Here is a 12405-nt window from a genome sequence, read left to right as displayed (position 1 = left end):
CTTTCTTGAGTGGTAACAGCTAATTCAGACCCCATAATTTTATATGTATATACCTCCACCCTGATATAATGCAGTAAAGCATTTCCCCTCCTCCCCCGTCCCTCCCAGGCTTGGGAGGGAGGGAGGAGAAGCGGAACAGTGGCATGCTCAGGGGAGGAGGCAGAGCAGAGGTGAGCTGCTGGAAGAGGGGGGGCATGGGGAGAGCCACACCAAGTAACCGGGGGGGACGGAGACGCAGAGGAACCGCTCCCGCCCCAGCTCACTTCTGCTCCGCCTCCTCCCCCGAGCATGCTGCTGTTCTGCTTCTCCCTCCCTCCCAGGATTGCTGTGCCAAACAGCTGATTCGCGGCAAGCCTTGGAGGGAGGGGGGAGAAGCGGAGCGGCAGCACACTCGGGGCAAGAGGCGGAGCAGAGGTGAGCTGGGGCAGTGGGATGGGCAGCTGCCAGTTTGTGCTCTGCACCCACCAATTTTTTTCCATGGGTTCTACAGCCCCAGAGCACCCATGGAGTTGGCGCCTATGGCGGCAGCAACATGCCGCTCTGAGCGGCATGTTAAGGGGACCAGGCCGGGGCCAGGGGTTGGATAAATGTCAGAGGGTCTCGGGGGGCAGTCAGGGGACAGGGAGTAGGGGGAGTTGGGTGGATCGGGGGTCAGATAGGGGGCAGGGCCAGGCTGTTTTGGGAGGCACAGCCTTCCCTACCCAGCCCTCCATAGCAAGTTCGGTATAACGCTGTTTCACATATAACGCGGTAAGATTTTTTGGCTCCCAAGGACTGCGTTGTATCGGGGTAGAGGTGTAGTTGGGATTATCTTTTCCAATGTGCGTTACTTTGCATATATCAACATTGAATTTCATGTACCATTTTGTTGTCCAGTCACCCAGTTTTGTGAGATCCTTTTGTAGTCTTTCCAGTCTGCTTGGGACTTAACTATCTTGAGTAGTTTTGTATCATCTGCAAATTTTGAAACCTTCCTGTTTACCCCTTTTTCCAGATCATTTATGAATATGTTGACTAGGACTGGTCCCGTGGGATACCATACCAAATGGGATCTGAGGTGCTTGAGCCTCCATCCTACCCTCCTGTTGCCCAGGTTCCAACATGAAGCAGGCTTGCAGCCAGAAAATTCCTATTGAGGGGTCCTCAGCTGTGGAATAGATTTCTAGCTTCACTTTTCCAAAGCCCAACATCTGTTCCCCCGGGGTTTTGTTTTTGCATTGCAGGGGAGGTCAGTGGTGGGGGAGAAGAGAGATGAGCAGGTGAATAAGTGGGGTGGGTTGCAGAATGTGTTCTGGGTTTGAAGTAGTTAAACAAGATCTGGAATAGTTCAGTCTGTTGAATACTGGGCCTAAAAAGTTGTCTTCATAGTCTCATGCTGAAAGAATTAAGATTTTTTAAAAATAAATAGGACTGTTAAAACCTTATTCGGTGTATTTTCAGATTAAATTAATTTTTGGTAAAGGTAATGGTTACATTTTACACAGCAACTAGTGATATAAGGATAGAGATGATGATGTGTGTGTATGGGGTGTGTGCCTTAAGTATTGATATTAATATTCAATTGGTTATGAATTCTTACAATTGTTTTTTTCCTAATTAACTTACATTTTGAATACTCTAGTATATACTGATTTTAAAAAGTCGTAAATTACCAAGACTCTTTACATTGTATGACTTTATAATACTGTGTAGAAATAATTCAGTTGGTATATTGCTAGATGCTAAGTGCATCACTGAGTTGTTTGATTTCTAGCATGCTTTCAAAGTACTATGGAACCAGCAATCATAGAGACCGAAATATTTTTTTCTTAATATTGTTGAGGAAATAACCAGTTGTTTTCATTTAATCTCTAACTGTAGGGAATGCTTATTTTTCCCTTTTACAGCTCTTTGCACCCCCCCCGCCCCAAATTATAACACCATTCTTTGATAAAGAACTAGTGTATAACGGACTAGTGTTGCAGAATTGGATAGGTTTTGCAGAGCTACACATCAAGATACATGCAGCTGCTATAAAAAGCCAAAGAAACTCAATTGCAATTTTATTGTCCAGTTTGATAGATTTCCTGCCACCTTTGTAGCAGGGAAGCTGTTTGTCACTGTAAACCTCTCTTCCAACAGCTGCACTATGCTTTATAAGCAGCAATGGTTTTTCTAGCATAATTGCACTACATTGGTTTCTTTGCTTCCAGAATTTAAAAGGTGTGGGTAACCTTTTTAAAGCTGAATTTCTATGTCTTGCTCATGCACTGCCTTGATTTTCATATTATATCTTTGTGCTATTTCTTCAAAGCTGAACATGATTTACCAAAAATTATGGTTTAAACTGAGTCTTACAGTTTAATGAAAATATTCAGGAAAAATTTAGATCAAAACCCAATTTTGTTAAAGTATTTTTTCTAGAATAATAGATATGTTAACTATATCCTAAACTTAAATCTGTCTAGATCTGTTACTTTGCAAAAAGGACCAATGGCTTCATGGTTAATAATAGGAAACAAGTAAAGAATGGTGGACAAGTTGCCTTCTTGACCTTTCAATTTCCCCAAGATTTAAAGAAAATAATGGTTTATACAATATAATTCACCATCTACTTGAATGTTTTAAAACATTGAAAAGTGTGAACATTTAAATATTTCAGGTCCTTTGAAATATCTTTTAATTAAAAAAAGTTGTCATGTTACTAAGTAACCAAATTAAAGGTAAAATCATTTGGATAAGGAAACATCTTGGAATATTTTAATAAAATTAATGAATTTTGCATTAATGTTATGAATCAATAAGTGTTCAAAAATACTTCCATTTGCAGACTGAAGTTGTATCAGTTTTAATCTGTATGTGGAAATGTTTCAGAATATTGTTTACTAATCTGAATAAAAGGGGATTTGATAATCCTAATAAAAATAAACATGAGTTTTAAAATACTGTTTTGTTTTTTTTTAATTTCTAAGTGATTATTCTCTACTCAAATAATAAACTGATATTTTAATGGGAATAGATAAGATGCTGAATACATCATTTTTATATTTCCTCTTTTTGTGCCCTAAAAAAGGGATAATCCCCTTCAAGAAGAGAAAAAACTGATTGTACCACATAGTGAATTCGATGTGCCTAGAATTAAGCTGAATTATGTAGCTGGCATGGCAGGTATAGAAAAACTGGAGAGACAGATCAGAAAAAATGATTAGGTCATTGGAGTAATAGATTTATATAGGAAGATTAAAAAAGCTTAATATGTAAGGGAGGAAGCATCGTCTAGTGGAATGAGCAGGGGGCTGGATGTCAGGATCTCCTAAATTCGAATTCCAGTATTCCCCCGAGTTACTCTGAGGTCTTTGGCTAATTGCTTAAAATACGAGTTGCTTAATGTTTTCCCATCTCTAAAATGAGAATAATATTTAGCTACCTGACAGAGACGTGCTGAGGAATAGTTAGCTTGTACAATATCTTGATGTAAAATGCTGCTTAACTCCTCAGCAAGGACTCAGTGATTCATGATAGCTGTTTACAAACATTGGAATTGTGTAAAATGGAGGATGAGGATTTTTTTAGGGTAATGCTAAGGCTAAGTGATGTGAGGCTAAGTAGGAAAAATGGTATGAAATTAAAAAGCAGAATGTTTAGGCTGAATATTGGAGTAGGGGAATGAGTCTGTAAAGATTCCATAAACGTAAGATACTTCAACTTTCCTTAGAAAGGTGTATAAGAATTATCTGATATTTTCATACTATTAATATCTGTTAGATAAATGGTTCTTCAGCTCTTCAATTCTGCAGACTGCTTCATGAGCGAGAACCGCTGCTATCTACCCAGCCCCCCTGGCATACCTCTCAATCTGCCAGGGCCCACAAATGGGCCACAATGTGTGACAAAGGCCAAACATGAGGAGGGAAGACTAATTATTCATGCATTAAACTTAAAATGTGGGATTAATTAATTGAGTTTAAATCTCTTTTTAAAACTTCAGTTTCATGATTCTTCTGATGTAAATAATTTTCAACCAAAAAAATTAAGGGGTTGCCAGATTTGTGTGGAATACAAATTACATTGGGATTAAAATATGGGGCCTCCCTGAAAGTAATGTATGTTCAAAAAGTATGGCTTCTGGCGCCTTCCCCCTCTTTCCCAGGTGAGTCCCCTGCTATTCCTGGGTGTGGATAGAGGGGCCTGCTTACTACCGACTTCTAAGTGTGATGGGAGCTCTAACCTCAGCAGGAGGGAGTGGGAAGCAGGAGTACAAACCACTCGGGAGAGCCCTTTGACAAGTAGCATCCATGGTGGGTGGGGAACTCTGTGCCTTATTGGATATACTCTGACCACTGCATTTGGGGAAAAGGGATGTCATGGTCAAAGTCGCAGGAAAAGATTTTTGGATGTAGAAAGTTAGACTGAAAAGGGCAGGGAGGGCCCCTCTGCTGACCTGTATTTCTCCAGCTCAGGGCTTTTTCTCCTGTCAGGATTGGTTCTCCACTTGTAAGGTAACTCCAGTCTCTTCATGTGTCAGTATATTTATGCCTGCATCTGTAATTTTCACTCCATGCATCTGAAGAAGTGGGGGTTTTTACCGATGAAAGCTTATGCCCAAATAAATCTGTTAGTCTTTAAGGTGCCACCGGACTCCTCGTTGTTTTTGTGGATACAGACTAACACGGCTACCCGTCTGATACTCCAGAATCATAGCATCTCTCTCTCTGCCCAGGCAGTCAGTGCCTTTCTGCTCTGGCTGGTCCAGCAGTCAGAAAGGTTTCTACTCACTCTGGAAAACTGACCCTTTTAAGGCCCTCTATTTCCCTTCAGCTTCTCAGGAAGCTTCTCTTTGGAGACTATACTGATATAGCTATGTTGGTAAAGGCCTCCACTGTAGATGCAGCCTATAACTGAGAGCAGTTTTTCACCACCTCCCCAAATGACATTAGCTACATTGACATAGCTGTGTCTTCACTTGGAGTTTTGTCAGCCTTGTCTATATGTTGGTTAGGTATGTGAGGTGTTTTTTGTACCCCTGACCAACATCATAATGCCAATGTAATTTCTCAGTGTAGACCAAGCCTCTTCCTCTTTGTTTTTAAAACCCTGCTTTGTCACTTCTGTTTGTTTCCTCCTTTACACTCATTTAAAACCTAGCTGTTTGGAGAAAAGCTGGAGAAAAGCTGGAGGAGAAACTGGTTTCACCAAGGATGTAGACATTTTGTTCTGTTTTGGCAAGATGTGTTCTCGTGGTGATAATTTTTAATGACCATCCTGTTCAGAGACAGGCTCTCAGGCACCACTCCATCTGCGTAGCACAAGCAGTATGAGACAAAAGAACAGTGAAGATCATCATAAGGGTTTAAACATAGAGTTCCAAATCCAAAACAGAATTTGTAAGTTGTACGTAGATACATTCCCCAAATCACGAGAATAGCCAACATACAAATTTAACTTCCATTTAAATGAAGACTTCTATTAGTCAATTGTGACTGATATTTGCCATTCAGAATAACTTTGTCCTATAATTCATTTGCATTTTGATTGTAAACATAAGAGAAAATTAGTTTAGAATATAGTTTTTTCCCCTCTGTGAGAAGCTTGCTGGGGATATGGCAAAATGTGTTCTTTTGAGGAAGATTGTGTGGAGGTATTAATGTATATAATACCTCTGTCCCTTTTCTCTGACTGATTCATGAAGTGAGATTGGTATTGGCATGTATTGGTGCCTCCAGTCAAAGTTGTTCCTTGCATGGAGTGGAGAGTTTCCAGGCCTCAGCTGTTAACATTGCTCCTAGGAGGGAGGAAAAACGGGTCAATAAAGCTTTCAGAGTAAAAATAGTAACATATATTGGAATTATGAACAGTTCGTTGATGGGGTTAGCAGCATAGGAGCTAGTTTACAATAAGCCTTGCTACAGACAACAGTACTGTTACTGGCTGGTTGACCGGTCAAGCAGTTACCCATGCCACCTCCCTCCACTCCACAAAAATGTATATATTGTGTGTGTGGGGGCGGGGAACCTAGACTAAATCTTAACACACACCTAAAGTGCCTCGTTTACATGTTAGTTTTAATACAAATGTTAGTCTTCTTAACCTTTTTGTATGCTGCATGCTACTCTTCTTGTCTGGCAATTAGTAAATGTTGAATGTCAAATTAAGTTAAAATTAATGGCAGAGGAGAATGTTGTAGTTATTAGCTCACAAGTGTCTTAACTAGTAGTGCGTAGATGTGCTTTCCAAATGACTATGGATTAACCATCAAATGATTGTGAAGATTAATGACTGGCCTTTTAGCTCGCTAATTTAGAACAATTTCTGATAATTAATTGTGAATGATCAGCTTTACAGTGCAGATGCTTTAAGGAAAATAAAAAAATGACTGAAGATAGGTGAATTTAAGTTTTTCAGCTGGCATTTAGCTTTCATATTGTTACAAGTTTACATGAGCTAGTATTTATATCTTAAAGTTGTTAGCTCTGTGCTATTCATATTTAAAAAATAATCTGGTGGCTTCTATTTGAGTGTACATTTTGTTAATTGTTGCCTTCATTAATGCTAACCCTAGCTTTTAAATGTTATGTTTTACAACACTCACAATCTGCTTTGTGAGAAGCGTTTCATAAATTCAGTGTCCTGGAATATTTGTTTAGAAAAAAGTTGTTCTTGCCTTCCACATTTAACAGGATTGTTCAAATGTAGAGTCCATGTTAATTAAGCTAATTTGCAAATTAAATGAGCAAAAACACAAATTTAGGTAGGCTTGCTGCAATGTTGGTCTTTGCAAAGCAGCATTTTATATTTTTTTATATACAAAGAAAACCCTTAATTAGAAATGCTGCTTTGTAAAGTCCAACATTGTAGTGAGCTTGCTTAAATTTGTGGTTTTCCTACTTTAATTTGCAAATGTATTTTAAAAATGTAATCTTGATTTGAGATTTTTGTGATAGAAACAAGGCTGCTTAAATTGTATCCATTTATTTTTAAAAAGCCTCCTTTACCCTCCCTGTTACTGTATGTGTATGCTTTCTAGCTTGCTTTAACAGTATCACTCGCCTTGCATTTTTCTGTGTCTTGGGTCTGTGTATGTCACCATATTATGTCTGGATTTATTTTCCCATAGGATTACATGGCCAGCATTTAAAGATGGGAATTGTCTGTATTGACCTTTCTTCCCCCACTTTTTGCAGCACACAATAGAAATCTGGAAAGAAATTTCATTAGTTTAATTTCCAAAATACTTTAGCAAATCACTTTATATTGGCTTCCAAAACCATCATTTCTTTGCAGTTTTGGATAAGAAAACCACAACTGCAAAACTGTACTGCATTGTTTTTACTATAGAGCATATATTTAAAATACCCTTAATGAGGTAACGAATAACCTGCAGCTGCTGTGCAGTGCTTCTGTAAGTCAAACAGCTCAGTTTGTATTGTCCCTATTTCTCAACAATCTTAGATAGGTGAAGAAATGTATTTAAGCTTATTCTTACTCATTTTGTAACTGATGTGCATCAAACACATACAAGTTAACACTTGACTTCAATACAGAACACATGAATTAATAGGGTTGCCAACTGTCTAATCGCACAAATCCAAACACTCTTGCTCTGCCCCCTTCCACAAGGCCCTGCCCTGCCCCCTTTGAAGGCCCCACCCCTCCACTTACTTCAGTCCCCCTCCCTCCGTCGCTCACTGTCCCCCACCCTCACTCACTTTCGTCTAAAAAGTCTTTCTTTAAACTTAAGGAGCAGATTTTGTATTACAAATTATTTACTCAAGACACAACCTCCCACAATATCTGTGTACCATTTTGGAGTCTGAGGTATGAAAGAACATCTTAAATTACTGTCATGAATTTTTTAGATGTTCTTTCATTTTAGGATTATTTTCTTTATTTTTTTAAAAGTTGTGGATTTTTCCTGGGGGGGCACTGCATACAAGTTTTAATCTGAAATGAAGTTTTACAGCAGAATTAAACTCTTAAAATAGGAATTGGTAATGGAAATTTGATATTAATGTGTTGAAAATTGATGGGGAGGCTAAAGACATGAGGTAAAAAATCCATAAGAGAGAGACAATAAGAAAGAGTTTAAGTATATTAGGAACAAAAGAAATTCGAACAACGGTATAGGTCCATTACTAGATGGAGATTGTAAAATTGTTAATGCTGGAGAAAAAAAAAGTGTTCAGTAAATATTTCTGGTCTGTATTTGCAAAGAAGTAAGATGATGTAATCGTATCCTATAAGGACGATGAAGTACGTTTTCTAGTCCATTAGTAACTAAGGAGGATGTTAAACAACATGTACTAGAAATCAAAATTTTTAAATAATTATTCAAGAGTCCTTCAAGAGCTTCTTTTTTAACTTGTACATTATGGTGGAGTGGTAGTGGTACCACAATTAAGGTTGAATTTCAGCTTTGCAGTTTGGATACTACTATTGTTTTACTATTGTTCAGTTGACTCTGAATCTACTTTGTAGAAGAATCAGTCTTCTAATTTTGAGTTCTAATGTTCTTGATAATCCTTTGTTTTTTAGGTAACGTTTGAAATGCATAAAGAGAGCCTTTCCCAAATGTACCGCGATTACCAAAGGAAAGGAGGTGAAGGAAGTGGAACAGTTCCTTCCACCCCTGTTAGAACTATCTCAGGAGTTAGCAGAGAAGCTGAAATCGCAAGGAGGCAACAGCATGTGGAGGTGAAAGAAGCTGCTGTTTCTGCATATGTTGGGGCTGATACCGTGGAGCACAGTGCTCAAAAAAATGAGATAAAAGCCTCATCTGAATGTGAGCTACAAAGTCATTCACCATCTAATGAAGGGAAGAAATCTGAGGGAGAAAATGGTCAGAGATCACCTGACTTAAAGAGAGCACCTTGCTTAGAATTTCCTCCACAGACAGAAGCAGTAAAACCGGGGGATTCAGAAATCACTTCTGGAATTGCTGAAGCAACTGCAGATTCTCTGAGTAAAGCTAAAGAACTTGTGGAAGAAACAGCAGCTACTGATGGGGCTTCTCTAACTGTACAAACTGTTTTAGAAGGGGAGACACCTGAAAGCCCAGAAATTCTGGAGGAATTTACACCAGAGGTGGAAGATGATGACTTTGTTGATTTAAAAGAGGAAAGCAATCTGCCTTTACCTTCAGAAGAGTTGGTACTAAAACCCAGTGAAGAGAATAGCTCACCTGAAAATGAAAGCCAAATAACAGCAGCAATGAACGAAGAAACTGTTGAGAAGGAACCTGAGACAATACCTTTAGAATCCAAAAGTGCTGAAATCTTGAACAAGACAAGAGAAGAATTGGCTTCCTTGTCAGAAACAGTGACCTCTGAAGTCCAAGAGGAGACAAGTCAACTAAATTCAGAAGTGAATGAGAAGTTAGAGGAATTAAAACCTGATGGCAGTGAAACCAAAGCAATTGGAGGAGATGCAAACACACATACTTCAGAAGCTTCTGTGACCTCAGAGAAAAAAATTGCCAAGCTTGATGTTTCCAGTGTTGCATCAGACACCCAGAGACTGGAACTAAAACCCAGCACAAGCCTGGAAGCAACTCAGCCTCTTAGACCCCTACCTGAGGTAACTTTTATATACCTTCCTTATGCCAAATTAAAATTGTACCTAAAAAAAAAAAAGTGTCAGACTGATTAGTTTGATATTTATAAGAAAAACATAACTCTTTTCCAACAATACAGTTTGAGAAATTAGTGAAATTTTGTACAGTTCATAGGATTTTTGTAGGCTCCTGAAGAAGCACTTTGCTGACCCCCAGGAGTCAAATAGCTAAAACTTTAACCAATTTGTGTCATGTGTAGTCTCTAAATCGAAGAATAAAAAGTAGCATTGTGGATTCTGAGCTTTCACCTTGAATTCCCTCTATTTTTTCACTGAACTTCCCTCTTATTTCCTCCATCTCCTTAAGCCCTTCTATCTCTCTTAATCCTCAGAGGTCTCTTGTAGTTACAATCCATCAGTCAGAAAAGAGCTTGTGTGAATTCTTTTCAGACTCTAATGAAAGTTGTAGAAGCCATTTTTTTAGCTAACTGCTACTAATGGACATCAGTTGAGAACTCATTCATTATCACTAAAAGTATCAACATAAGGAAGTGTTTAGTAAATTTTAACTCCGAATTGGGCTTATGTTTTTGCCCTTACTGCAATGCTCCTTCAGACTTCTGCTTCCAGTTCAGTGATACAGATCATGGTTAAACATTGATGTAGCTGAGTACTTCCCTCCTGCAGAGACACCTGCCAGTCGATGCCCTTCATCCTACAACATTCTTCCTCAAAGGAGGGAGATCACTGTCAGCAGCAACATGTGCTCCCCATGTGGTAAGGTCTAGTTGCTGCTTATTTTTGTCTAGACTGGCAGAGATGGTGGTGCAGTTGTATTGTAGTTTGTAGCTTTGGTATAATCCATCAGTAGTGGCCCTGCAATTGTATTAGTTTAATTTTTAAATTTATGTGCATTTGTGAGTTTATATAATGTCTAAGCTTACTGACTTACTAAATCCAAAGTGAAACTTTTTTCAGTAAACACTGATGAAATTGAATTTTTGTTATTTTGGAACCTGCCTATATTTTATGCAAACAGATATCAAGGCAGGAAGATTCATCAGGACAGGACTTGGCTACTGCATCTGATGGGCAGAGAAGAGATTCCAGATCAACTATGTTTCGTATTCCTGAATTTAAGTGGTCCCAGATGCATCAACGTTTGCTCACAGATTTACTTTTTTCAATAGAAACGGATATACAGATGTGGAGAAGGTAAATCTGTGCTTTGTAGGAAATCATATTTGCTAGCATTGCACTGTAACAGAAATCTAAGGTGTTACTGAAATCTAATATCACTGGTTAAATTGTTTATATTTGGATTTTCAAACCTATTATTAAAGTATGAATTAGTTATTTGGGGGTCTATATCAGGGTCTTCTCAGAATTATTGATTACCAGTCTTCAGGAATGTTTGAAGATGTGTGTATTGGTTGAAGGGTTACATATACATTTTGGATTAAATGTTGGCCCTGTTCAAGTCAATGGGGATTTTGCTATTGACTTCAATGGAACCATGGTCCCACTCTCTGAATAGGCATCTCACAATGTGCATCTTCTAAAGAGCATTCACAATGTGTAGGCCAGGAATATATCATTTCTTTAAAGAAACTTCCCCTAAAATTAAATGTCAGTGCTTTGACATAAGCAAACAGGTGCTGCTCTGTACTTCAATATGTTTCTATGGAGCTGAAGAAATTATGTTGTTCTACATGTATTTAAAAAAAAATATTGTAACCAAAATCTGCAAAATATCAACCAGTTGTAGCAATGAAGGAAAAATTGGGGCTAGTAGTGCCACTGGTATTTTGGTGTGTTTATAGTGCTATTTTTTATCAGTGTGAGATAGTGAGGGTAAAATTTGATTCTGACTACCACGTAGCTATGCTAGCCCGATAAGAAGATACAGATGAACTATTTAAAAAAAAACACAACAATTTACAGGTGCATAAAATTTATCTTGAGATGGAGATGAAACTTTTGTTTGCCTTTAGAACTGAAGTTTTAAGACATGACTAAAGTATGTATTTAGTACAGCACCAGGTTTACTCAAGATACTGTGGATAATTTAGGATTGCGTTGAAAATCTGTTTTCTGTGTTTTAACCGTAATTAGGTTTTTGTGGTATTGTATTAATTTCTTTGCTTTAAAATTGTAATGTGGAGGACTTGGTTAATATTAACTCTGTTGTTCCAAAGTCTTGAGTTCAAATCTAGTTAATATCCCCAGAGAAACTTTATTTTATTGATTTATACAGTGCTTTTTGCTGTACCAGATGATCACAGACTAGTCTATAATGAATAATTATCCATAGGACTATTCACAACACACTTGGACCCAGTTACTAGGGTATGCTGTGAAGAGGATTAGGAGTGTAAAGGAAGGGTAGTTTGAGGTCAAGATTTAAGTACTGTTGATTGAGCCTTGTGAGGATGCTTACATGATGTTTTTGGCTGCATCACAGCTCTCTCTGGTTGATGTCAGTTTATTTGCATTTGAAGGAACTTAATAAACTTGGTAAAAACACAATAAAATAGACTTCTATTCTGGATGCTTTACCCCCACCCTCTCGGCATCTTATTTTTTGGGGCAGCCATTCTACAAAGACTGTGATGGACTTTGTGAACAGCAGTGACAATGTCATCTTTGTACACAACACAATTCACCTCATCTCTCAAGTTATGGACAACATGATCATGGCTTGTGGTGGTATATTGCCATTGCTTTCTGCTGCTACATCTGCTACAGTAAGAAATTCATTTTTTATTGCAAAAGTGATTACTTGTGGGAGTGGGTGGGCCTTTCTTCATATAGTACATTAATAGGAATATCTGTCCTCCTGGGAGTGCATGGATTTATATGGGCTGTTCCCTTAGA

At 38.3% G+C, this 12405-nt stretch overlaps 1 protein-coding gene across 3 annotated transcripts in view; it reads left to right on the top strand.

Annotated features, from left to right (window-relative positions):
* Positions 1-12405, top strand: part of LRBA (LPS responsive beige-like anchor protein) — a 558089-nt gene that overhangs the window by 109899 nt on the left and 435785 nt on the right. For all 3 annotated transcript variants that reach the window (XM_073341330.2, XM_073341331.2, XM_073341329.2), the window contains exons 23-25: positions 8512-9552; positions 10568-10743; positions 12122-12275. In XM_073341330.2, coding sequence (XP_073197431.2) covers positions 8512-9552; positions 10568-10743; positions 12122-12275 — 1371 coding nt within the window. The remainder of the gene's footprint in view (positions 1-8511; positions 9553-10567; positions 10744-12121; positions 12276-12405) is intronic.

The sequence above is a fragment of the Lepidochelys kempii genome, chromosome 4, assembly GCF_965140285.1.
Source record: "Lepidochelys kempii isolate rLepKem1 chromosome 4, rLepKem1.hap1, whole genome shotgun sequence".
NCBI classification, from domain to species: domain Eukaryota; kingdom Metazoa; phylum Chordata; order Testudines; family Cheloniidae; genus Lepidochelys; species Lepidochelys kempii.
The sequence above is the reverse complement of the archived record's forward strand: the minus strand, read 5'-3'. Positions and strand labels throughout refer to the sequence as shown.